We start from the raw sequence: 27,959 nt of genomic DNA on the forward strand, positions 1-27,959 counted from the left end.
TACAGTTTAAAAAGCTTTATTTGATAAATGCCAATTAAAGCCAGCAAGGGTGGGATGGGGTAATTCACTTTGGTTGATTGAAGATCAGACCATTTTTGAGGTGTCTTTAGATCTCAGTCATTCTTGAAATCCTGGCTGTCTGCAGATGGCAGAAAGAAAAAACACATTAGAAACTAGAAATGTGCGACCTATCCCTCCTTCCCCTCTTGGTCTCCCCCGTCCGGTATTCCGACGCTTACGAGCAAGGTTCTCAGCCGGCTTCGCTGGCCTCTAATCCAGGTCGACCACCTCTCAGCACAGGTCTGTCCGTGAAGGCTGGACCTTGCCAGCCGCCCTCTTCCCCAGCCCCGCCGATAACGCATCGCGTCCACTGCGCGGCTGGCGAAGCTCGCCGAGCTCGGGGCCCGCCAGGCGAGGGCAGGCAGGGCGCGGCCACGCGGGGCGGCGGGTTTGCGATAGGGAAACCCAGGTATATAAGGCGTGCTGAGGGCATGCCACACACAGTGCCAGGCGCCGGCCATGAAAATGCCGCCTGGCTTTGCGCCTATGGGCAGGCGTCTCTACCACCTGGCGCGGAGCGACTCCGCGACGCGCGTAAGCTGGGGGCCCCTGAGGAGCCCGAGCGGCCGGGCAGTATAGGAACATTGGGCTCCAGTCCTGTCATCTTTCCCCCCAGGGTCCTCCGCCCGAACCCGCTAATGGCTTTCTAAAGTTTCTCAAACAAAATCCAGGTTTGGACCCAACATCCTTTCTTTGACTTTCCTCTCTGATGGCGCTGCGTGCACGCTCCAGCCCTCTTTCTGTCCTCCCAAACCGCCAGGCTTTGCCCTTGAGAGTGTGTAGGCTTCCAGTAGCGAATCTCTTTTTCATCAGTCAGGCTCTCTGACACTCTGAGCCCCTCTTCCAGATCAGACTTCACTCGTATCCGTCACATTGGTCTTAACAAACTAAATCTCTGAAAATACGTTTATTGCTTAAAGTAGGTTTCCCAGAATGTAAGCTCTATGAGGGCAGGACTCCTGTTTTGTCTCATTTACTTTAAGTCCCATCTAAAATGGAGCTGATTATGTAGTTGGATAAAGAAGAGGAAGGAGGGAGGGGAGAGTAGGAAGAAAGGAGTGGACGGACTTGTGTGCTTGGGTCAGAGCTCCTAGTTTTGCTTATAAAGGGTTACTCTCTCTGCCTACGGCCCAGTTAGTCCTCCAATCCTTCTCGGCTCTTCAGCTCCTCCCCTTCTTGCTCCGCGCAACCGGCGCTATGATTGGTCCCTTGCCCTGCGCTGTGTTCCGATGCGAACTGCGGTTGGTGGAGAGGGAGGGTGGGCAGGCCAAAGGAGATGGAACTTCCCACGCCGAAAGCGCAAAACTCCCTGCATCTCTGGTCTAGGGTTCAGAGCGAGCTTCTCCCCTGTGAATTCTCTGGCCCCACTAAGGCCCAGAGGGTCTAGTGCCCTAGTTCTGAGCCCAAATGGGATAGATCTTGGAATCTTAAAAGTCACAGTTTACCTTAAATATCATGTTAATTTCATATATATAAAATAGTTCTCCTTTCAGAAAAAATCAGTAAAATTGGTATTTCGGGCAAGTAGGACTGGAGGTGGAGAAGGGGTGCCGCAAGAGAAGAAGGCGGCTTTGTGGTTGTAGAAGGAGAAGGCAAAGAGGATCACATGGCCATCTCCCTTTCTCAGCGATCTCTCTCGAAGAGAGGATAAAGCTTAAGAGAGGGTCTCTTTCTCAGAGAATGTAGCAAATCCCCGTGTACAGACTGCCAGGGTTGGAGAGGACTCTCTCCCTTGGGCAGCTCTGGAAAACACCACCGCATAGAGTAGAGGGTCAGATTTAGTCAAATTTTGCAGTAGAGTTGGGGGAGATGGATTTCTGCCAGACGATGCCACGTGCAAATGCTTGTGGGGTTGGTCCAGCTATCTGGATATGCTAATGTGGAAACCGAGGGTAGCTGAATGGATGCTGCTGCCTGCTAATTTGGAGGAAGAGGGGCCACTACACCCTAGACTCCTGAGTCATCAATATTACAGTCTAGGGCTTGAGCTCGGGAGACGGTGAGTGTTTGCGGGAATAGGGGCACGGTTTGTGGGATAGGCTTAAACTTGTGGAAATCCATCTAGGCTATTTCCTGTCCGCAGCCCAAGCGACGCAGTCCATTGGGGCAGTGGAATTGTCTTACAAGGTGGCAGCGTGAGAGCTGAGGCGAGACCCAAGACCTTGCTCTCCCGAAGCCAAGGTTCTTTTCTGAAAAAGAAGTATGCAGTGGGCTGCAGAAGCTCTCCGAGTTTCAACTCTTAACTCTGCCACCTCACCTGCAGGACCTTCCGCAACCTCTGAATGGGAGTGGCTACCACCTTCCGTGGCCCCCGAGGCTGCGCCCAGGTACTGGGCGACAGCGTGGTGGCCCTGCTCCTCAGCCAGGTCCACGGGCAGGCGGCCCCAGGCATCGCGCACGTCCAGCCGCGCCCCGGCTCGGTGCAACGCGACGAGCGTGTCCAGGAAGCCCTCCCGGGCCGCGTCGTGCACAGGTCGGGTGAGAGTGACGGGGTCCGCGCAGTTGGGATCGGCGCCGTGGAGCAGCAGCAGCTCGGCCACGCGGGTGCTGCCCATCATCATGACCTGCCAGAGAGAGCAGAGTGGTCAGGGCAGGGACGGGTGGCAGGGGCAAGAAAAAAGAAGCTAGGGTGCCTGGGTGGCTCAGTGGGTTAAGCCTCTGCCAACCGCCCAGGTCATGATCTCAGGGTCCAGGAATCAAGACCGGCATGGGGCTCTCTGCTCAGCAGGGAGCCTGCTTCCCCCCCTCTCTCTGCCTGCTGCTCTGCTTACTTGTGATCTCTCTCTATCAAATAAATAAATAAAATCTTAAAAAAAAAAAAGAAGAAAGAAGCTATTTGTGAAGCCTCCACGCTGTGCAGATGCCCAGTACAAGCCACAGGTATCTAGTTACTCTATTTGCTTTCAGTTACCAGCTCCCTTAGCCAGTTCTACTGATTCCATTTTCTCTACACACTGAATTCCATTATATCCTCCAAACTTTTGCGGAGTTCCAGCCACACACACAACATTGCCAGAGTCAAAAACAATAACAAAAGGGTGAAAGACAAACTGGCTTCTAAGCCTAACCTCCTCTTTCATTTTGATTGCCCCTCTCATTTTGATACAAAATTATGTAAGGCCCAGAGATTTTATATGGTTTTCTGCTGTATATCCAAGCCCAGAACATGGTAAATGTTAAAAAGTGAAAATGAAAACAACAACAGACCTTTAAATTCTTATAAAATTTTTAATTTACACTTAGCTTCCCAAAACGTTGAATTCTGACCAGTCCCCAAATTCCTTCTTGTGGTAAGCTAAATGATGCTCCCAAAAAAGTCTACTAACTCACACTTGAAAGCTGTGACTATATTACCTTACATGGGAAAAGAGACTTGGCAGGTGTAATTAAGTTAAGTATTTTGAAGAAGATTAATATGAATTGTCAGGATGGGCCCAATGTAATCATAAGTTTCCTTATAAGAAGGTTACAGAAAAAAGAACTAAGAATGGAGGTCAGAGAGAAGATGCAGGGGCCATGAGCCAAGGAATGCTGATGGTCACTAGAAGTTGGAAAAGACAGGGAAACAGATTTCCCTCTAGAACTTCAAAGAAAAAAAATATGCAGCCCTATGGATCCATTTTAGACTATTGACCTCCAGAACTATAAGATGATAAATTTATGTTGGTTTGAGACACGAAAGTTGTGGTAATTTGTTACAGCAGAAATAGGAAACTAAGAAACTTCCCAAGTTTAACTCTGAGATCAAACAGGAGGTGCTCCCCTCATTTTGTTCATAAATCATCTTTGAAACAAAGTCATTACCAAAGGGGAATTTTTAAATAGTATCCACAATCACAGCAACCTTAAGATTTGAGTGTTGCATGGTGGATAGTAAAGACAATTCTTTTTAGGTCAACCATTATTAGATATTAGCTAGACAACAGTGACTGTATACAGAAAAATTCCTTATTTTTAACTACATTCTACATTAAACATGAATTATTTAATTTCTCTAAACCAAGGAAACATATTAAGTTATACTATAGTGGTTGATTCTTGTCCTAGAGAAAGTGAAACTGATTTAATTTTCAAAAAGATAGAAAATATAAGTGAACCAAATTACAGCTACAAAAATAAAAACTTGCAGTGGTTTAGAACAATTCAGTGTTTTAAAAGAAAAACTTAGTCCATTACTTATTTATGCAAGACTTCTAATAGATTACAGTGTCAGTTTCTAGAACAAAGGGACCACACCCAAGGATGCCATAATCTTGGGAGCTGTAAGGCAAGTGCCAGAGTTAGAAAACTCATGTCTAAAACCTCTACTTAGAAGTCAACCTCATGTCTATGTATAATGCAGATGAAAATATGATAGATGAAACATTTTTTGAATCCAATGAAATATGTCATCATTTAACTGATTTTACAGGTTTTCATTATATTTTTGCAGTATTGAAGTATGAAAGGAAACCTAACATTTAAATATTTTAATAGCAATCCAAAGCAAAAAGAAAAAAATCAAATGAATTTTTGTAGAGTGCTTAAATCCATTTGGTAAGATATTAACCTTTATTAAAATTTTCTATGAACTAATTAGTTTTATATTAAACACAAGTTTGGTTAGGATTCTAAACCAAAATCATGACCCCTTTTCTCTATGTTCTTATCTTCCCTAGTTTAAAAAAGAATTGTTAAAACTAATTATCCAATTCTCTTTTTTTTTCTTTTTGATTTAAACACATGAAGTCTCTTCTAACATATTCCAGAACTTCAAGGTTAAACTCACAGTCACCAAGCAAAATTTTAGGGAAATTAGGAATCATGCATGCATACTTTTTAAAGGACTCATGCTTTTCTTCTACCATCACACGATCTCTCTCCTCTCAAAATCTTTTCACACTTTAAATCCCAAATAATCTCAGACTTTAAGGCATTTTGGTTTTATTTTTATATCTGTATTTTAAAGTATAAAATTTATCCTGTGTAGCATAGTTTCAGGAAAGGGAAGATTGACTTGTGAAATCCGTGAAGTTGCAGGTACAGTTACTTTCCTTTGTCTTGTTATGCTGGAATGTGTGCAGTAAGCCTTTGTTTCACATACATTTAATTTTTCAGAATCAGAAATCACTATCGACATTGGGAATAAAACTAGGGTGGTTACTGCCAAGAAGAAATCGTTTTTTTAGCCTGGATTTAGGAAGTTAGTGACGGCAAACAACCACCACAAATAATAAACACCGCCCCCCCCCCACCTCCACTCCTACACACAACTGAAGTGAGGAGGGGAGAAACGACATTTTTGAACGGCGAGGAATTGAAAACTCTGTCCCAAATAAGTCAATCTATAGCAAGAAAGTAAAAAATAAGAAAAATAATAGGAGATACCTTCAAAATAGTAACTAAGTTGACATTATTTCAGGCAAGATCACACAAATGTTTTTCTTCATATATATCTGTGTTACCAAAATTCTTAGAACAAGCATGTATTTTCCTTACTCGGTTAAAGTAAAAATAAACACAATAATATATAGTTGCTTCTGGATAATTTCAACTGATATTTATTCAATTTACACGGCAGAAGGTTTCCATTGCAATCCCCCCCCCACACACACACACCCACCACCACCAAAGGCAGATGATCAGCTCCCTTCGGGGATCTTTGAGTTCCGGGCTAGTGGGTCAAACAAACCTTCCATTCTTTAAAATCTTGCTTTTTACCGCAAACTTTCGCAACCGTGTATCAGATAAAGAACATACCTCGGACTGTATTAACACGAGTAGGTTCACCGCCGCCCCCCCCCATCTCCATACCACTCTAGGAAGCTTCACCCCACGTGCCTCCTCGTTTTGCTCCGTGGCTTCCTAAGCCCCCAGGACGTGGACACGGGGAAGTCTCGGCTCCAAAGTCCACCTGAGAACTCACCAAGAAGTCTCCCCTTCACGGAGAATCGAAACGCCGGCCTGGTTCCGACTGTCTTACAAACCTTGCGCTCCAAAGTCGCCCGCCGTTCCCCCTCCTCCGGCAGGGCGGCTGGCTCACCCACCTGAATCGGGCTCCGACCCTGGCGGTTCAGCGCGTTGGGCTGCACCCCAGCCGCGAGCAGCGCCCGCACCTCGTCAGCCCGGCCCCGGGCTGCGGCCGTGGCTAGCCTGTCTGCGGAGGGCTCCATGCGGCTCCCCAGCGCTGGCCCCCCTGGCTGGCTCCCTCCTTCCTCCCCTCGCCTCCGCCGCACTTGGGCGCCAGTGGCCCGCCCCAGCCTCGCGTGACCAGCCCGCCCCTCCTCTCGCCACCCGGGACCGGCGGAAGCCACCCCCAGACTCTTGCCCCCTGGAGGAGTCCTGCGGGAGTCTTCCCACCCGGAGAGCGCCGTTCTGCTTCCCCGAGGCGGCGCCCTTCGCTCGGAACTCGCTGTGAACGTGAAGCCCGCCCCGCCGCCCGAAGTCGCCCCTCGCGGGGCCTCTGCTGTCCGGGCTTGCCCGGGAGGCTGGCGCCGGGAGCGGGACAAGGCCGTTGTGGGAGGGCGCCCGGGACCCGCCGCCACCGCCCCCACCCCCACCCCGCGGCCCCTGCCCGCGTCGCCAGCCCTCCTCCCGGCGCTGTGCTCCCCCTGCCCCCAGCTGAGACTCGCTCGAGGTCTCAGAGCGAGTTCAGTGGGTTAAGGCGACTTTGCTCTCCTGTTTCCTTCCTCCCCTGCACAACCTCTCGCATTCGAAAGCCGCGCAGGATTCCTAACCGCTTATTTCCAACCAGGGTGTTTGATGTCGTAGGCGAAGCATTGCTTCCTCTTTTCATCAGGAGAAACAGCAAACTCCTGGTGATCAGGGCCCTGCCGTGTCACTGTGAGGCTTCCCTACTCTTAGACAACTGTACCCCTTCTACCGTTCCAACACCTGGGTTCACATGCTGAGTCCACCATGCTAAAAATCCTTGCTCAAACATTCATTTGGGGGAGTTTGCCCACCTGCCAGCAGCCTATCCTCACTACACACACACCCCACACACACCCACACACCCTGTGAAACGGATGGCGAAGGCGAAGGTTTCCCAAACTTGTGCAATGCCCAGTGCTAGTGCTTTTTGTACAGGGGCTGGTTCAGAGAAGATGAGGTCTGTTTTAACAGAGATGATGGAGATTTCTGCCAACAAGCAGATAGGAAGCTGGCGAGAGAGTTATTGGGCTGACAGACTCCGCTCTTAATAAATAATTACTCCTAGACAAGAAAAAAAGGTGTTCAGAGCTCTAGAAACAGAGTTGCTTAGTGAGTCAGAGTCTCTCACATTCACCTCGTGTCCAGAGCCTCCCGGGAGAACAGCGGAAAGGCACGCTCCCCCATTGGAAAGACTCCCGCTCCTTTCCCGCACCCCCCCAGCCCCAACCATCTCTTTTTCCTACTGGAAAAAGCTCACAGTTATCTTAATTATTAAATGGGAGGCTACGAATCGTCCCTACTTCATCGGGCTGTTGTGAGTTTTAAATGAATTGATGAACATATTTAGAACAGCGTGGCACATCTTGAGCTAATACCTTAGCTCTTAAATTTTATATTTTGAGGATTCTCTTATAGTCTTGCTGTGAGGCACAGAGAATAAAATGCTTTGGATAGAATTATGAATATTATATGAAAGGGAAGGCCAAGAAGACCCTAATCACTGAAAAGATAAAGGACACCCTCCACTGCCCTCATATTTAATGAAAAGTTCAACAGAACTAAGAGCAAAAGAAAATCCAGCATGGTTCTAATTTTACCTGTGGTTATTACTTTTTCCTGTGGCTAATATATTTTTAAATATAGATTATTTTTAAAAATTGGATCGCTCAGGCTTTGCTGATGCCTTAAAGCACATGCTTAATCTTTACTAGATAACACAGCCTACTCAAAATTTATGTTTCAATCCCTGGTTGACTTCTCTTCAAGCCCCCAAAACACATTCAGTTGCTGTTAGTTCAAGCAAAACATGGAGTTTTAAAATGATACCCACTGGAGAACCTGGGTGGCTCAGCCAATTAAGTGTCTGCCCTCAGCTCAGGTCATGATCCCAGGGTCCTGGGATAGAGCCCCAAGTCCAGTCGGGCTTCCTGCTCAGTGGGGAGTCTGCCTCTCCCTCTGCCCCTCACCCTGCTTGCTTGTGCTCTCTCTTTCAAATAAATAAATAAAACCTTTAAAAAAATAAAATGAGGGGCGCCTGGGTGGCTCAGTGGGTTAAAGCCTCTGCCTTCAGCTCAGGTCATGATCTCAAGGTCCGGAGATCAAGCCCTGCATCAGGCTGTCTGCTCAGCAGGGAGCCTGCATCGTCCTCTCTCTCTGTTTGCCTCTCAGCCTACTTGTGATCTCTGTCTGTCAAATAAATAAATAAATCTTTTAAAATAAATAAATAAATAAAATGATGCCACTTAAGGGACATTTGGCTGCCTCTGTCGGTAGAGAATATGATTGTTGATTGCTAGCTTATGAGTTTGAGCCCCCATTGGGCTTAGAGATTACTTAAAAAAAATCAAATGATGCCAGTTAAAACACTTATGGGATGTAAAATCTGTTCTAAAAATATGAATTGTTGTACTTTCTACATTTTCTTCCAGACACCTCCCAGTAATCTGGGCAACAATGGTATGGGAAATTCAAACTGTGGTTGAGAACATAAAATTCTTTAACATAGCTTAAGGTATGGTATGACAGGGAAGGGGGAAATAGTGGTTGTGGTATTGGGAAGGAGGGAACAGATTTCCCTTATAATGTGTCTGGCTTTAAGACCCATATCAGTATTAGTTTCCATCACTAAAATAATGGCTCTTAATCTTGGAACAGGGGGAGTAGGTTTTTGATAATCTGTTGAAAGCTATACACCGTCTCCTCAAAAAATAAAGTATGCCATAATTTTTTAAACTAGTGTGTTCAGTTGCATATGTATTTTTAAAAAGATTTATATGTTTATTTTAGAGAGAAAGAGCTCCTTCCAGCACAGGCAAGCAAAGGGTGAGGTGGGGTACAGGGAGAGGGAGAGAGAGGATCTCAAGCAGTTTCCTTGTTGAGCTGAGGAGAGATGTGCTTGATCTCATGACCCTGAGATCATGATTTGAGCTGAAATCAAGAGTCAGATGCTGAACTGACTGAGCCACAGAGGCAACCCTATCTGCACATGCATTTCTGAATATAACTTTCAGGGAATTCAGAAGTTCTTCTAAAACTCACCTATTGATTCCTATTTGAGAACTCATTAAATTCTTATGCAATATATTTACTGTTGTTGAAGGAAATGCATGAGGGAACCAAATAGAACCACCCTTGGATGAATTATATACAGACATGGAGGCAGACTTTCAACAACAGGTTTTAGACAGGTATATCCTAGCTCTGACACCTGCAGTAGAGCTCTCAGAAGGTTATGGCATCCTTGGGTGTGGCCCCTTAGTTCTAGAAATTGATCCCATACTGCATTAGAAATCTTGTGTAAATAAGTGATAATAGTAGTGTAAAACTTTCTTGGTTTTTCTTTTAGAGAACCTACCATACTCCCAACTTACTGTTCCATATCAGCTCAGACCTGAGGGCCAGTACCTTAGAAGAAATAAAATATAAATCCCAGGATCCTGGTACTGGTTTTTTCAGCCTCAGATTGCCCGGGATTCATAATATATTTCACAGGTTGATTAAATGAGATGATGAAGCCAAAGAGCTTTATGAATCCTAAACTTTGTTCCATATTATCATTCCCAAAATTAATTTTCCTCCTCCTTGAGAATGTCATGGCCTTATTTAGGTTTGTGCTCCCTTGGCAGTTTTGCAAATCTATGCTATGAATTTTTAACTTAGTTCAATTTTGATCTGTTTTTTTAAGAAAAAGTGTAACACTCATTCATTCATTCAACAAACTCAGAGGCTAAGGGTGGGGCGTGGTGGCAGTGGGGTGTTAAACATATGGGTTCTAGAGTAGGGCTGCTTGAGTTCAAAGCTGTACTTTTCATTTAAGGCTCTATAACTTTGAACAAAGTTATTGCATCTAGGTTTGTTTTCCCATCCGTATACATGAGATAATAATAGTACTTGCTTCAAACAGTTGTTGTAGGTATTAAATTGGCATTACATGTAATGTGTGTTGAAGAGCAAAGGGAAGCAGAGGATGACACAAGAAAATGAAAAGGGAACCAAACTTCTGATGGCTTGGGCAGAGGCTGCATGGATGCTGAAAGCAGACCCAAGCCTTGGAGAGAGGCCTAGGAGTATGAAGACAATAAAAGGAGAAGAAAGATGTTCCAAGCAGAGGTGAGAGCATGTGAAAAGGCATAAAATTTGGGACCACTGAAAATCATTCACTGGGATATGGCAAGAAGCTAGAGATATAAACTCGTGGAAAAAGCCTTTCAAAGGAGCCTGGGAAGGGCAGCTCAGACTGTCAGAAGGAAAGCCAGGGATGTATGGGATGGCAAGGAAGTGGGGACACTATGTGGACTGTTTTTCCCCAGCTTAGCCTTGATAGTTCATAGCAATATAGTGTGACGGGAGGTAGGTGGAAGGGTGGAGAGAACCTAAGCACTCACAAGGAAAGGTGCCAGGTGAAGAGAAGGACAGCTAGAAGGACTCAGGAAAGATAAGGTGTTTCTGAGGACCCCAGGTCCCTAAAAAGGCAAAAAGAAAAGGAATACAAGGCACAGGGAGTGGTCATAAATTTGGACACAGAAGATATAGCTAGATTTGAGAAAGGAGAAAAGGTCAGGGCAGGGAGGAAGTTGAAGCACTTCCTTTCATGAACGAAGAGGCTGGCTTGTTTGCAGTGAGGATAAGATGGTGGGTTAGGAAGTGAGAGTAAATGGCATATCTTTGTCAGGGCTAGTATCCAAAATATATAAAGAACTTAGCAAATGCAATTACCCCCCAACAAAAAAACAAATAATCCACTTAAAAAATGGGCAGAAGACATGAATAGCCATTTCTCCAAAGAAGACGTATGGATGGCCAACAGACACATGAAAAGATGCTCAACATCATTCATCATCACGGAAATGCAAATCAAAACTACAATGAGATATCATCTCACACCTGTCAGAATGACTAAAATATTTAAAAAGATTTTATGTATTTGACATAGAGAGCAGCAGAGGGCAAGAGAAGCAGACTCCCTGCTGAGCAGGGAGCCTGATGTGGGACTTGGTGCCAGGATCCCAGGATCATAACCTGAGCTGAAGGCAGATGCTTAACTGACTGAGCCACCCAGGCACCTCAAAATGGCTAAAATTAACACAAGAAACAACATGTATTGGTGAGGATGTGGAGAAAGGGGAACCCTCTTACACTGTTGGTGGGAATGCAAACTGGTGCAGCCGCTCTGGAAAACAGTATGGAGGTTCCTCAAAAAGTTAAAAATAGAGCTACCCTGGGGTGCCTGAGTGGCTCAGTTGGTTAAATGTCGGACTCTTGATTTCAGTTCAGGTCATGATCTCAGGGCTGTGAGATTGAGCCCTGCATGGGGTTCCAGGGTCTGCTTTGAGATTCTCTATCTCCCTCTGTCCCTTCCTCTCTTAAAAAAAAAAAAAAAAAAAAAAAAAAGAAAGAAAAGAAAAAAAAAAGAAAAAAGAAAAAGAAAGAAAGAAAGAAAAGAAAACAAAGAAAGAATTACCCTTTGATCCAGCAATCATACTACTAGGTATTTACCCAAAGAATACAAAATTCTAATTCAAAGGGATACATGTACCCTGATGTTTACAGTGGTGTTATCTGCAAAAGCCAATTATGGAAAGAGGCCAAGTGTCCAGCAACTGATGAATGGATAAAGACACACAGACAGACACATACACTGGAATATTACTCAGCCATCAAAAAGAATGAAATCTTGGCATTTGTAATAATGTGGATGGAATTTGAGAGTATTACGCTAAGGGAAATAAGTTGGTCTGAGAAAGACAAATACCATATATTTCACTCATATGTGGAATTTAAGAAACAAAAAAATGATCTTAGGGGAAATAAAAGAGAGTCAAACCAAGAGAAACAGACTCTTAAGTATAGAGAACAAACTGATGGTTACCAGGGGGAGGGCGGTGTGGGATGGATGAAATGGGTGATGGGGATTAAGGAGGGCAGTTGTTATGGGCACCAGGTATTGTATGTAAGCAATCATACGATCACTAAGTGTACACATGAAACTAATATTAATATTAGTGAATCGCTAAGATGTACACCTGCAACTAATATTACACTGTATGTTAACTAACTGGAACTTAAATGAAAATTACGTTTAAAAAAGGAAGTGAGAGTGGTGAAGATTTAGAATATCTGTGATGAGGAGAGAGGGATGGGCTGAGTAGGACTTAGAGAAATATTTCATTAGGCTGGAGAACCCAGCTGAGGGTAGAGATCATGACACAACAAGAGAACCTATTTTACTTAAAGAAAGCCTCTTAATGGTGCTGCCCCAGTAACCCTACAAATCAAAGGATTTGGTGGAAAGGGTGGGGAAGTTTGGGAACACTGAAAATAATTCACTGAAATGGCCACGGTCGCCAAACTATGGAAAGAACCAAGATGCCCTTCAACGGACGAATGGATAAGGAAAATGTGGTCCATATACACTATGGAGTATTATGCCTCCATCAGAAAGGATGAATACCCAACTTTTGTAGCAACATGGACGGGACTCGAAGAGATTATGCTGAGTGAAATAAGTCAAGCATAGAGAGTCAATATTCATATGGTTTCACTTATTTGTGGAGCATAACAAATAGCATGGAGGACATGGGGAGTTAGAGAGGAGAAGGGAGTTGGGGTAAATTGGAAGGGGAGGTGAATCACGAGAGACTATGGACTCTGAAAAACAATCTGAGGGGTTTGAAGTGGCGGGGGGGTGGGAGGTTGGGGGAACCAGGTGGTGGGTATTATAGAGGGCAAGGATTGTGTGGAGCACTGGGTGTGGTGAAAAAATAATGAATACTGTTATGCTAAAAATAAATTAATTAATTAAAAAAAAGAAAAGAAAATAATTCACTGGGATGTGTGGGGAGAAGTTGGAAAATAAAATGGAAAAATAGCCTTCAGGGCATCTGGGTCGCTCAGTCATTAAGTGACTGCCTTTGGCTCAGGTCATGGTCTCAGGGTCCAGGGATGGATCCCCGCATCAGGCTCCCTGCTAATCGGGAAGCCTGCTTCTTCTCCCACTCCCACTCCCCCTGCTGGTGTTCCCTCTTTTGCTATGTCTCTCTATCAAATAAATAAAATCTTTAAAAAAAAAAAAAAAAGCCTTCAGAGGAGCCTGGAAGGGGCTGCTCAGATTGTCATTCTAGATGTGACTATCACTTTAACACATCACCAGAAAGAGATACAAAGATATTTGAGAAGGTAATATCTTGAAATTAGGTTCTGATTCTGACAAGGCATTGCAGGATTGGCAAGGTATGATATGCATTGTGTGCAAACATATAATATAATATTACTTTATTTGGAAAATAAAAGTTGTTGGAGAAGTAGCTCTGAATTGAGACCAAGTGACAGTCCTGATGTACCTAGTGAACTGCTTTTTTGACTCTGAACTCCTTCAAGACTATTTTTAGCTTCGATGTCCATATCTTTAAAATGAGATCTATCTTGCTCTATTCTTTGTACTTCTTGAGGTTATGATATCAAGGGAAACCCACACAAAAGCTGTGTTTAAAAGCATGAATCTCTTTACCATATTCAATATTAATATTGCCATTAAATGGTTGCCCAAAATACAGTTTGAAGTTAAAAATAAAATATACATAGTACATCTCTGGAAAGTTACGGAAAAATCTGTTAACTGTGGGGGAAAGAAATGAGGAACTGGAATGGACCCCAGACTTTCTTTTTCACATTCTGCAACTTGTAATGCTTGAATTTTGTACTATGTGCATACATTAACCATTCTAATTAATTAAATGAATATGATACATTTATTAGACAAGACTTGCCTTTCTGAAAACCATCATTCATAACTTTGACAAAGAGTAACTGAAGACAGATACTGTATGTCAGGTGCTTGGCTTTAAGCTGGGGGTGCAAAAGAAGGGTCCTTAGTCAAGAGGGTGTATTGGTAACAACCATAAACATGTTTGCTTCTCTGGAGGGGGAAGGTGGTTTTGAAACAGGATGAGCTCTTGAGGGGAGTCTACCATCAAGATAGAGGAGAAGGAAAATGTACTCTGGCAACTGACACCTCAGACCTGTGGTACCAGAGAAAAGATGTATTTCAGGTTCTGGAGAGGATCCCATTATTAAGGAGAGGTTCTTAGGAAATAGCTTATCAGAGCAAGGTAAGCTCTGTAAAAGAGCTTCTGGACACAGCTGGGTTAAGTCTTTAGAGATGGGCTCTAGGATTGAATGCTGGGTGTGACAGGATTATTTGAAGACTAAGGCAATGGGAGAATAATGTCATGTGCCCCTTTAATTTAGAAGAAATTAATAATGTAAGGAAAAGAGAGCCCCGGGCCTAGCTCTACCACCTATCACCTCGAGCAGGCCATACATTATACAGGCTTCAATATCCCCATTTACAAAGCAAGTATATTAATGACTGTGCCTCAAAAGATTACTGTTCAACCAAGAAACATGCTCATTCCTTGAAGAACCCGTGCATAAGAATTCTGAGGTTTCAGTGTCCAATCTGGATATTTTAAATGGGAAGCAAGGCTTTCCTTACACAAAAAATGGTAAAGAATTAAAGACTAGGTTTCCCTTTATTTATTTTTCCACAAGAAGAAAAGGCACCATTAACATGAAAGCGACACCCCTGAGAAAACAGAGCAAACCTCCAACAAGTTTGCTGAGAAAAGGGGATCCAGGATGGATCTATGGAAGATCCAAGATGGAAGATGTTTCCTTCTCCCTTGTAATATTCTCTAATTGAATTCAATATAGCACAACTACTGAATATTTGCTATAAGTAAGGCATTCTTTTAGGGACTCCATGACATCTCCATTCACTCAGAATTACTATAATTTTTCTCTTTTTGCTCAGACAGGACTTTGGCAAGGAACACGAAACTCAAAATGACTTCACTTATAATGAACTTGATGCATAATTATAGGTAAGTCACAATTTTTCAACTTTAGTTTCCAAAGTATTAGCTGGGTATAGAATCTGCATTATCTGTCATCTTCCCAAGATCATTTTGAGGACGGCTTAGAGGTGTAGTAAATGTTATATAGCAGATGTCTTTTCCCAATTGTGTGCAAAACAAATGTGACTTTAAATCCATGTAGGGAGTTAACTGTTAAAAGAATCTATAGAGTGGATTCTTATGAAATGAGGAATCTTTGCAGCTCATGAAAACAATCATTCCAGAATTCAGCTGTTTTATAAATGTCTGCTTTTGCATATTGAGAAGTTTCTGAAGTGAATTATTTATATCTATCTGTTGCTATTTGGCCAGTTAAGAAAACTAAAACATTAACATAGCTTGTGTGTATATGTACATCTATCTATCTATACTATGTATTTGTGTGTATAATTTGTTTACTTGCACAGATTTTGAGAATTAGCCTCATCCTGAGGAATAAAATAAGTAATACGGCATATAATTAAGAGAAATAGGGACAATAGGAAATTCATTCAAAATTGCCAAGAAAATCACAATGGCTACCATTTATTGAACTCCAACTATGTGACAAGCATTAAACAGCTTTACATATATCAATTCTAATCCCAAAACTGTCCTGTGGGATAGAGGGTATTACCCCTCCTTCATAGATCAGAAAAGAAAAGCCCAGGGGCACCTGGGTGGCTCAGTGGATTGAGCCTCTGCCTTTGGCTCAGGTCATGATCTCAGGGTCCTGGGATGGAGCCTTGCATCGGGGCTCTCTGCTTGGCAGGGAGCCTGTTTCCCCCCCTCTCTCTGCCTGCCTATTTGTAATCTCTCTGTGTGTCAAATAAATAAATAAAATCTTTAAATAAATTAAAAAAAAAGCCCAGAGTGCTTAAGGAACAATGCACAAGGAGATAGAATTTGAGCTCAAGGTCAGCAGTTGTGTCTGAGTGGTCCACACTCTTCCTGGTGTGTCTCCCTGTTGATTGATTTGTAGAGTATGGGGTGGGCAACTAAGCAATGTTTTCTTTTCTTTGAGAATTTTGCCCACCAGCAGGTGGCAAATCCTGGACTGAGGTGACAGGATCTCCATTTCAGGAACTACTGTGTTTCTGAGTGGCGTATTGGTGGTTAATAATACATATAATGATAGAAATTTGGACTTTCATGTCCTTTCAGAGTCACTCCATGATTTTTAAATAATTTTTTCCTGATTATAGTTCCCATGTATCAAAATTGTTAAAGGAATAAGATAAATAAAGAAAATGAAAAATTACACTGCGCAGAAGCAATGACTGTTAAAATTTTGAAATATTTTCTTTTTTTCCTTGATTAGTTCTTGCAGATATAGTACAATTCTGAAATAAGCTTTTCCTCTCACCTATCATTAGAACATTTCCCTAAATTCTCTTAAAAAATCACTTCATAAACACTACTTTTAACAGTTGCAACACATTCTATTGAGATAATATTATAGTTTACTTAGTGATATCATATTTTAGGGGTTTCTAATTGCTACAATAAAGAGTATTGCAGTTTTTCCAAAAGTATAAGAGTTCTTGCCACATATTGCAAATTTGCTTTTCAAAAAGTTACCCCCTTGATTTATAAATAAGAAAATGGAAGGGTGGCACATTACCATTGTTGCACAGTTAATAAATATTAGTTGCAGTCTTGAAATTAATCCTCTCTCCATAATTCTTCTGTGGCTACAGCTACTTACTCTGAATTGGACAGACATGGTTGGTGAGAATGTCCAACATATCCTTAATTGTCTTGGAGCTGAACACAAATGAAGCATGGTAATGAGACAATCTGTCTCAATACCCTCATAGACCCGACCTTTCCTTTACTAGCTCTGTGGGCTTGAACAATTATGGAAACTTTTTTAAAATTTAAGTTCGGTTAATAAACATATAATGTATTAGTAGTTTCAGAGGTAGAGTTCAGTGATTCATCAGTTGTATATAACACCCAATGCTCATTATATCATGAGATTCTATCTTCCCACCTCTCAAAAGGGGGGAAAACAAAGCTTACCTCATAGGGTATTATATTATATCATAATATAATATATTACATTATATATTATATATAAATCTATTTTATAGATTTATAGACATAAATCTATATTATATTATATATAAATCTATTATAAAGAATAAAGAATGTCAGATATATAAAAATCTAAGCATACAGTAGACTCTTACTAAGTAGAACCTCCTTTCTTGGACACTAGTTGACATTTACTATCTCATGTTACTGATTTAGGCCATCAAAGTCAATTTCTTCTGGGGTATTTCTGTCATGGTTACTACACATTCTGGTGGGTACCTGTGGTTTGAACAAGCCAACTCCCTTCCACAAGGGATGATTAATTTTGTCTTCTTTGAATTCTAACCCCCTGAGAACAGAGCTGTGTTAAAACAAAACTTGCACAAAACCTTCATTAAATCATGGGAAGTAACAACAAAGTGTGTGAGTGTTCAGTGCTTTCCTTTCACTCACTACCACCCACCGGCACTCCTTGGTGTGCAGGTCCAAGACCAGGTACAGTGGGAACAATACAGGCAAAACGGAGGGATATGAAGTTTCCTTCTCTAAACCTCTGTTCCTAACCCCCCTCTTTTTCCTACTGATGGGATAGATTTTCTCCTTTCAAACACATGTTGCTCTCTTAGTTGCTAAGCTTGGACACATATACTACTCTATTTTTGCTTATGCTGCTGATGTTATGGATGTGCTATTAGAAAGCAAAGAAACTATTGAAACTCACAGAGAAATAATATTGTATTAAATTTTTCACTCTTGGGGGTGGGAATTGATTGTTCATGGTTGATTGGGTTTAACAGTGACTTCGGATATTCTAATTTCAGGGGGAATCATCTAAGTTGAAGCTTTCTTCTTCAAATGGAGAACTGGTTGCCCTCTTTAAGAGTAGCCTGCTTTCTTGGGGGATCTATAGTCCTACTGTTATGTTCAAACATTTTTTTTCTTTCCCTGGATTTCTGAAGCCAAAATGTCACCTGATATTATAAAAGATTATAAGAAATAATTTTTGTTTGGGGGATCACTCTTCCTCAAGTGACATTCTTCACCTGATATGTGATTAAAGCCCTTTAGGAGGAATTAACCTCATAATGCATATGTATGAATTCTGAATAAATCAGGAAATGATTCCTATTCATGTTTAGCACCTTTTACTTACAGATGTATCATCTCCACTCACATTCTTCTTTGAGTCTTTGGGTTAAAAGTACAGTCTTACATTTTTCTTTCTTATGGGTGAGATGATAACCTCTAAACTCCATTTTTAAAATGGCAATGAGGAGTGCCTGGGTGGCTTAGTTGCTTAAGCATCTGCCTTCAGCTCAATGATCTCAGGGTCCTGGAATTGAGTCCCGCATCTGGCTTTCTGCTCAGTGGGGAGCCTGCTTCTCCTTCTCCTTCTGCTGCTCTGCCTGTTTGTGTCTCTTGCTCTCTCTGTCAAATAAATAAATAAAATCTTTTAAAAAATAAAACAAAATAAATAAATTGGTAATGACAATATAATACATTTGTTACTTTGCCCCAATTTTATACACCTAAGTCAATTTTGCCTTAAGGAAGTTAACATAATATATTTAACCTTTTTGTTATCCTTCTAAATTTAAATAACTGCATGCCACCTTCCAAGGCAGAGATGCTGAAGGTTCTGAGGATGACTTTAATGTTTCTATTCCTCTTTCCTTGTATTCTCTTTCTCTCTCACACACAGAATTCTTTATACTATTTTTTTTTCTTTTTACAAAACACTATGCCAAGACTATTGATTCAGATGTCAGACTGGTGGCAACCTTCTGGAGGAATTAAGAGTCTACGATCTCAGTGCTCCCTCCAGAAATTATTGTTATATTGAGTTTTTTTTGATAATTGAAGGAAGATCAATAAATTTTTTTCAGCTTTTTAAAATTAATTTGATATCTCATCTTAGAAAACAGAGCTTCATGAATATTATTTAATATCTACTTAATGCTCATGAATACTATAGTTCAGAATCCTACTATAAAGGCCATAATATAGGGCTTCTGTAACAGGTATGGGTTTTTAAAAAGTAGGCAAATTTACACTGATTTCACATGGCAGGGATTTGAATTAATAAATATATTTTTATTATAATATGTACATTCTTTAAAATGGATTTCAGAAATTTCCAGCTAATCTGGATAATTAAAGTCAAATTAAGTAGGCATTTACTGTAAAAGTAAACTAATGTGCTTTTAAGGGCATAGTTTCATTTGGCACTTTAACAACAACTGGCAAATACATGCCAACTGAAAGTTCTTAATGTATCTTTACATATACTATTACATCTAGTTTTCATTAGATGAATGCTATAGGCTACAGGCTCAGGTTTACAGATGAGGAAATGGAAACATGGAGTATTTAACACTGTGCAACTAGTAAGTAAAGGAAACAATCTAATCCCAGGTCATGTATTCCAAGGAAGTGACTTTTCTACCTCATGCTTTAAGTGATTCCTATGGTTGTGCACAGGTTTCCCATTTATTGCTCTTGAATCATAGTGGAAATAATGTATACTTTATAATATATACTTAATGTATACTTTATATATATATGTATACTTTATATATATATACATATATATATAAATGCCTCCACTTACAACTTTAAAATATATATACATATATGTATATATATGTATATATGTATATATATGTATATATATATATGTATATATATATTTTAAAGTTGTAAGTGGAGGCATTTGGGGACAAGAAGCAAACCCAGTCCAACTGTACGCAAATTACTAGTGAATGACTTTTAGTAGATCATAAAACAACTTATCTGAACCCCAGTCTCCAGTGTATAAAATGAGAAAATACAAATCTCTAAAACAGAAGGATAATGTGACAATTGAAGGAGATGATGTGAGTTGATGTGCTCTATTACTGTTAAGCTCTTTATAATTATTTTGAAGGAATAGAGGAAGCAAACCTTTGGAAGAAAGTTTCAATAAACTTCTTTTAAAAATCATATGTTAGATAAAATATATTCAGCTTCAGTTATTCAGCATGTAAACCGAATGGAGTGAAATTCAAGGTGTCCCATGTTCTGTGGACATTTAACAATCATTTCAAAGTTAAAATATACTATTTCTTCCACAGGTAAGAAAGATTTGCATCTGGGGGGAGTCATTGTTCTTTGGATGGCTGCTGTTTCTTTAAATTGGGTGAAAGAGTTGTACGGTTGCTGAGTCAGTTCATCTGGCAGCCTCGAGATTTCAGAGCAAGAAAATGGTGGCATTCAAAAAAAAGAAAAGAAAAGAAAGCAAAACAGAAGCTTCCCTAATACACCAGCAAAGTAAGTATGACATTAGACAAAATGTACTTTAGAGACAGAAAATTATAATTTGGAAGGCATAATAATTTAGTTTTTCTTATAATGGCTAATGATTTTTTTAGCTTGCATTAGTTACATATATTTCTTCTCTGGTCATTGTACTGTTACACAGATACAGAGACCCCTAATTTCTGTATCCACAAGTGCTTTATTCTGTTATGCCTACATTTTACTGTGATTTTGCTGTGATCGATAAATGTCATTTAAACCTGTGAAACATTTGTTTTGTTTTTCCTCTCTTACATAATTTTAGGTTGTTGGTTTTACCAGCCTGGTTTCTGTTCGGATAATAAAATGAACTGAAAGAAACCCCTTATATTCTATCTATCTACCTATCCATCTTGAATTATTCAACAATGTAAGCAGGGGTAAGTATGTACAGTGTTTCAAAAAAATATATCATAAATGTTTATGTGGAAATTTTCTGTCTAGGGCTTTAACACACAAGTATAATTATATTCTACTACATCCTTTGCCCCAGAATATGTTCTGACAGTAAAAATCTGGCATCTAAGAGATAATCTTCCAATTCAGATGAAGGATCACATAATAATAAAAAGTCTCCTTTATTTAGGAAATTAGCTCCTTCATTGATTACTCAGACTCTCAGTATCCTTCCTGGGACTCAAAGTGTGACTTGACCAATTCTAAAATTTAAATCTTACCTAAAAGGCCAAAGCCTTGATTTAAAAATAAATAAGCAAAAATAAGGTTTAAAAAGCAACACTGTCCATATTTGCCAATGATGTTGCAGAAAGGGCACCTGTAACAGACTCCCCCTCAAGGGCTTCTTAAAATGCAGATTCTTGGGTGCCTGGGTACTCAGTGGGTTAAGCCTTTGCCTTAGCTCAGGTCATGTTCTCTGGGTCCTGGGATCCAGATTTCTGGATTTCTGCTCAGTGGGGAACCTGCTTCTCCCTCTCTCTGCCTGCCTCTCTGCCTACTTGTGATCTGTCAAATAAATAAAAATAAAATCTTAAAAAAATAAAATAAAATGCAGATTCTTGAGACTTACATCGAATATGCTATATCAGATTTTCTGGGAGTGAGCCCTAGAAGTGTATATTTTAAACAGCAGTTCAGGTAATGATGCTGTTAATAAGCCTTGCCTTAGTTCCTTGACTTCTCACTAATCTCATGCTTAAATTGAGAAAGTAAAGGGATATTTATTTACACCACTCTGATTGCACAATTTTATTAGTTTCAGTTTGTTTAAGAGATTACATATCTTTGTTCATGTAGCTCTGAACCACTACAAAACCTTTCTTCTTACTGGCTTTAAAACTATTTAAATAAATTCTGAGGGTTTTTTTTTTGTTGTTTTTTTTGTTTGTTTGTTTGTTTGTTTGTTTGTTTTGAGGTGAAGGGAAAAACTATGATCTTGTTGAAGAATTAAGTCATTTTTATATTTTCTTTTTTATAAAGCCTGCAATGAGAAACAAAGATTTTCTTCAATTTTCCTTTCTCTAAAAAACAAATGCTACTGACCCTTAGTAAGTTCAACAATTGTCAACGTAAGTGCTTTTGCTGAATACATTGAAATAGCATGAAGTAGGACCTGGTGAATCTGTGCAGGTCCCGAGTCGGTGGGTATTTTCCAGGCTGGAGGAAAGCCTTATAGAGAGGCCTTCTTTCCCTTACTGAACAAAACCTTTATTTATTCCCAAGGTTTTCTCCATTTGTTGGCTTACCGTCATAGAAGTTGATCTTGTATTAATACTTTTTTTTTTTTTTTTAACGGAGGGAAAGTTCTCAAACAGGAGGAAAGCTGCAGTATGAGAAAAAAACAGTTGAGAGAAGAATTTGAGGCAAATTCTTCATCACTGGAAAAATACTAGGGGTCATTCTCCTTCCCGTCTTGTACCGCAGACAGAGTAACAAGGATGAGGGAGTTTTTCAGTAGTTCTCTTTGGGCGCCACCTGGCACAGAAGGGATTGGCTGCCGAGAGTTTTGGACATTTTCCCCACGGCGTCTCAGAATCAACCTGACCCACTCCCTGATCTTCCCTTCCAGAAGAAAGGGCTAGCCAGTTCCTAGCTGGAGCGGTGACCAAGAGACATCCTCTGTCCTACCTTGCGCCTCTCCTAGTGCAAGACCAGGAGACCACCTCAGCCTCTGCCTGCCCCCACTTCCTCCTTCACCTAGTGAAGCCCCATTCCCGCTCTACGTGTAATCCCTTGTGTTATTCCGACCAAATCCTACTTGAGGAAATATTGGGGTGTGAGACGAGGCCCAGGGGCGGCTGAAAGCAGAAGGGGTGCATTCGCGGAGTGGGGTGATCAGTGGGCTCCACCTCTCAACTCTTGTTTCGAGGGCTCTACCCCAGCTGCCAATCAAATTTCCGGCATCCGCAGCGTCCCTAGGAAGTGAGCGGGTGGGGAGGAGGTAAGGTCCGGGAGGCTGGTTGCAGCCGGGAGGCAGAGGAGGCGAGGTTGCAGCAGCTTCGACTCGAGTCTCGCTTCCTGCTGGCTGGCGGGCCATTTCTCCCCAGCAGGTCCTCGGGAGGCCCGCTGCAACCCTCACCCGGCTCTGGGAGGCGGTGAGCCTCGGCGTGAAGTGGTCGGGAGAGGACCCGTGAGAGGGAGTCCTAGAAGCCGGCTGGAAGTATGTGACAGGAGGCCTAACACCCAGGCCCTTGGGAAAAAAGGCACAGCTATGCATCTAACCTCTAGGTAAAAACGAAGCTTGTAAGCGGCGTGCGTCAGTCTGAAGCCACAGCTTTGTCTCCAGACTTTACAAGAACCTTCTTACACATGATACTTGCACAACTCAAGTTTCCTTACTGCCTCCCCCAATCTAACGCTAAGCAGGCTCTAGTTCATCCGTAATACACGGATCATTTCAGGCTTTGAAAATGACCTATATTTTTTTTTACTGGTAATGGTCAGGACACTTTGGAAAACTCGAAAAGTATAACGAAGAAATTATAGATTACCATTCCCAGTCCCCCCCCCCCCATCTAAGGAAAGCACTGTAGCAAAATATTTTCGTACATAAACAGGGTGTGTGTGTGTGTGTGAGTGTGTGTGTGTTCTGAGAGAGAAAAAGAAGAAAAGCAATACTAAGAATTGTTTACTGTTTTAAATCTTGAAAAATCACCTACTCTTTAATGCCATCATTTCACAGTCCATTAAACATTCTTCAAAAATGATTGTCCATAATAGTCCAGAGTCTAGAATATTCCAGACCATTATTCCAGTGCATAGTTTTGTGCAGCAATTTATCATCTTATTGCTAGTATTCAAGGGATTTTTTAATTCTTGCTACTATTTGTCCATTGATCTTTGTCATAATCTTTCTTTTGTTGGATAATACCTACCCAGAGAGTAACTGAATAAAATGTTTGAATTTTTTTTTCTGATTAAAAAAAATTTTTTTAAAGTAAACTCTATGCCCTGTGTGGAGCTTGAACTTATGGGACCCCAAGATCAAGAGTCCTGTGTCCTTGGGACTGAGCCAACCACGGTGCCTCCAAAAATGTATGAATATTTTAAAAGTTCCTCATACCTACAATAAGACTGTCCTTGCCAGTAGGGTGTTTAACAAGTGCATGAAGCTCATTAGTCAATAAACAGATACAATATTAGTGATCATGATGTGAGAATGAGAATTTTGAAATCTGTAGCTTTTTAAAAAAAGCTATTCAATACTATAATTTTATATTTAGAAAGTGAAAGTATACCCATTGTTTACATAACTTAAACTGTAGAAATAATAATTCTCATGTAGAAATAATAGTTCTCATGCAGAAATAATAATTCTCAAGTTAGATTTTGTAGCAGATAGAAGGATTCTCTGGCCTAAGGTGTTTTAATATGTAGGGGGATGTGAGATTGTTAAGCTTCTCAAAAAGGATGAAAACTAAAAAGAAGAAAAATACTGGGTCAAATATTCAGCCTTATTTAAGAAAGTATTTTTGAGATAGTTTGGATCACTTTACTAACAGGAGTCATTCACATGTTGGAAAAATGGTTTAGCTTAACTCTAGCATAGTCGTTACAAATGATGAACTAACATGTAATTAAAGAGACATATAAAATATTATGGACATAGACCAAGTTATGTCCTCTCTATCTTAGGATGACAATGGACTTTTTAAAATTCAAGAGTCCCCAAAGAAGTATATAGATATTCAATTTTGGTTACTCAAAGTGTCATTGTTTCTTTAGAACATCATACAACCTGGGGATCACGAACACATTGGAAATAATGGTTTATGCTAGCTGTACAGTGCCTACCTTGAGAGAACTCTATGCTGTTAAAGGTGATTAAAAAAAAAAAAACACCCTAAGGGTTCCCAAATAGGAGTAAACAAATAAATACTTCATGCCACAAAAATATGACTGTTTTGTAAATACACCAAGATAGAAGTAACAAATCAATTAATGTAATTCATCAGGCATGTGTGAATAAGAAACTAGTTATATATATTATATATAATTTTATTATATACATTTTCTAGTCACATAAAAATAAAAATAAAAAGTCATAATTAACATAGTTGCAGAACCCTTAAAAATAAAAAATAATTACACCTTATATATTTGTATTAATTCATACAAATAATTTTTAGCATTGCTCTTAAGAAACTGAATGAGTCCCAACGTAATTACCATCCATATATATTTTTAAGTCAGTATAGCCAGAGGCATAATATATATTTATTGAAATATAATCAAACATTTATAATTAATAATTCCATATGTCACATATAGTGTATAATTTCACAAATAAAGTTGGGTAATTGCACAACTTTAAAAAAAAAGATTTTATTTATTTATTTGATGGAAAGAGAGACAGCGAGGGCAGGAACACAAGCAGGGGGAGTGGGAGAGACAGAAGCAGCCTTCCGGCCAAGCAGGGAGCCCCTGTAGGGGGCTTGATCTGAGGACCCTGGAAATATGACCTGAGCCAAAGGCAGACGCCCAACCATCTGAGCCACCCAGGTGCCCTGCACATCTTTTTAAGACATATTCTATTCTAAGTTGCACTCTAAGTTCCAATTTTTGTAAATTGAGGCACCTAACTAAAAATTGGACCAGATATTTACTAAAAATTGGGCTTTTTAAATAGCCAATGCATTTTTAAAATAATTTCACATGTTATCCTTGAAAATTGATTTATACTCAAGTAACAAGAAATAAATGGATACTTTCAATGAAACTATTATTTTTCTATTTTTAACATCTCAAAAAATATAAAATGAATACTGTATCTAACTTAAAGTAGTTCTATTACATTGTGTATTCCTAAAAATAGAAAACACATAACTAAGATTACATAGATTAAAATTTTCTACTTTGTTATTACAGATTTCAAGAAGCAACCTAACAGTTTAAGTAACATATAGCTTTAAGTAGAGAGTAAGAGTAACAACTCTGATATTAAAAAAATAAGGTGGCTAAACGTTTGCTGGTCAGAATAAAGCACCTAAAACAAACAAACGAACGAACAAAGTCTTGTTAATGTTTTAAAATGAAGTGAAGGGGCATCTGGGTGGCTCAGTGGGTTAAGCCTCTGCCTTCAGCTTAGGTCATGATCTCAGGGTCCTGGGATCGAGCCCCATCAGGCTCTCTGCTCAGCAGGGAGCCTGCTTCCTCCTCTCTCTCTGCCTGCCTCTCTGCCTACTTGTGATCTCTTTCTCTGCCAAATAAAAAATAAAATCTTTTAAAAAATAATAAAACGAAGTCCAGCAACATAGCATGTTTTTCAAGCTCTTTTCAAGCTCTTACTAATTCTTAAAAAAACCTGAAGTTTCATAATAACATGAAAAAGAAGTAAGTATTTACTCTATAAGTTGTTTGTAAATGTTCTAAAAGATTTATTTTTAAGTAATTTCTACACAAACATGGGGCTCGAACTTACAACCCCCAGATCAAGAGTTGCCTGCTCTATGGACAGAGCCAGCCATGTGCCCCTGCTTGGAAATTTTTGTAAATTGAGGCACCTAACTAAACACCCCCCAGTTTTAAGCTTTACATTTATATGACAAAGGCCTATTAACGTTACAATAAAAAAATAATTCCCCTTCCCCTGGCCTTTGTTTTTTCAAAACATCTATTCCCGGGAAAATGGATGCCCCAAGTAAGGTCACAAAAATGAAACCTCATTAAGCGGCTTTTAGATTTATATCCAGATTCTAACTAAGAGTCTGGATATTGTAGCAATATATATTTTCAATTATTCTGGTCATAGGAAATTACACGGAGTAAAGATTTGTCTGATGTGAGGACAAAACTACCTAGGATTTTGTTTTTCAAGAAGTAGGCCTCATTTTTTAAAAAGTGTTAATTGTGGCCTGAGATGATTAGAACGTGATGGGTTGTGATTTCTCATATTCACCACTGCAGGTCTATTTTTTGCTAAACATTTTGCTAAGTATCATCCCGAGCAGTCTGAATCTGTTAGGGCTCCAAATATGATCTTCACCTTACTACCAAAGCCCAACTCTCTACTGACCTCAAAGGCAAGTGTTTGCTCCTCCGATCAGTGTTGCTATTTAGGGAAGTCAAGCCATGTGCGACCCCCCCCCCCAAAAAAAAAACATCCTCCATCTACTGTAAGCCGAGAGGGTTAACCTGGCTGGGGAGAAAACAGGTGGCCCCCATAAAACCGAGACCGTTAGTAATACTTTCCTCTAGGGCGAAGTAAAGCGCCCTAGAAATACATCTTCAGTGTGTGTGTGTGTGTGTGTGTGTGTGTGTGTGTTTACTGACTCCCACCCAGGAAATTCAGGAGTGCCTGACTTCTAGGGTGGAATAGAATCTCCCGGTTCTCCCGGGAGTTTTCATGGGATTGAGGAGGCGTGTGAAGGGGGCTCTGGGCTCAATATATCGGGAGCCATACACCCCTAAGTAACTGTAACCTGAATGGGGAAAGAGAGGAGAGAGCTTCCACCCCTAAAAACCTCCTCCTCCTATCCTGGTCCGGAAGATGGTTTATCTGTATTAAATCATAACAAACAAATTCTTCCAAGGGCCGACTGCGCCCGGGACTTTTCGAGGCCTTTCTTACCTGCTCTTCCAGGATGCGGCTGCTGCGCTCGGCGACGGCTCCTCACTAGCTTTAACACCAGGGCCGCAGCGGCCCGCACACCCGGCTCTGTCCACTCACCCGCTGGCCGCGTGATCCGCACCACGAAAGCCCTCACTCGCGGCGGGCCACCAGCGCGCCGAATCCGCACTGTGATCAAAAACGCGCGCACCATACTCTCGCTGCCGCCACCTCCGCTGTGCTCCGCGACAGCTGCGCCGCCTTTTGGCATCAGAGGTAGGCAGAGCCGCGTCCGCCCCCCGATCGCCTAGGGGACCCACGCACCGCCCCCCGCCCCTCCCCGCCCCGCAGGCGCGCCCCCGCGTTCCCTGCGCGCCCTCGCGCGCCCCCCGACCTCCCCCGGGCTCAGAACCGTTCAGCGCCCGGCGCGCGCGGGAAAAGCCGGCGGTGCAGCCCGAGGGCTGCGCGCGCGCGGGCCGCAAGCACCCAAG

General features: G+C 41.1%; 1 protein-coding gene across 3 annotated transcripts; it reads right to left on the bottom strand.

The window, feature by feature from the left end:
• Positions 1-27,720, bottom strand: LOC101672555 (cyclin-dependent kinase inhibitor 2A). Of its 3 annotated transcripts, none has more exons than XM_045079674.1 (3): positions 27,589-27,720; positions 2,318-2,624; positions 1-139 (listed from the first exon to the last, which is right to left on the bottom strand). In XM_045079674.1, the coding sequence occupies exons 2-3, from the start codon at positions 2,619-2,621 to the stop codon at positions 114-116; spliced, it is 330 nt and encodes a 109-aa protein (XP_044935609.1). In that variant the 5' UTR covers positions 2,622-2,624; positions 27,589-27,720; the 3' UTR covers positions 1-113. The 3 variants fall into 3 exon arrangements, with proteins under 3 accessions (XP_044935609.1, XP_044935608.1, XP_004761861.1); XM_045079673.1 differs by having other exon boundaries at positions 27,490-27,623; XM_004761804.3 differs by lacking the exon at positions 27,589-27,720 and adding an exon at positions 6,087-6,308.
• Between the last annotated feature and the right edge of the window lie 239 nt (positions 27,721-27,959).

The sequence above is a fragment of the Mustela putorius genome, unplaced genomic scaffold (genome assembly GCF_011764305.1).
Source record: "Mustela putorius furo isolate JIRA1106 unplaced genomic scaffold, ASM1176430v1.1 tig00000421_pilon_pilon_pilon, whole genome shotgun sequence".
NCBI classification, from domain to species: Eukaryota; Metazoa; Chordata; class Mammalia; order Carnivora; family Mustelidae; genus Mustela; species Mustela putorius.

Bases quoted from the DNA above. Each gene is read 5' to 3' on its own strand.
- LOC101672555 (XM_004761804.3), bottom strand. From the start codon at position 6,212: ATGGAGCCCTCCGCAGACAGGCTAGCCACGGCCGCAGCCCGGGGCCGG. The intron at 2,625-6,086 runs GTGGGTGAGCCA...TCTCTCTGGCAG, and splicing joins AGGGTCGGAGCCCGATTCAG to GTCATGATGATGGGCAGCAC. The intron at 140-2,317 runs GTGAGGTGGCAG...TGCCATCTGCAG, and splicing joins GGTTGCGGAAGGTCCTGCAG to ACAGCCAGGATTTCAAGAAT.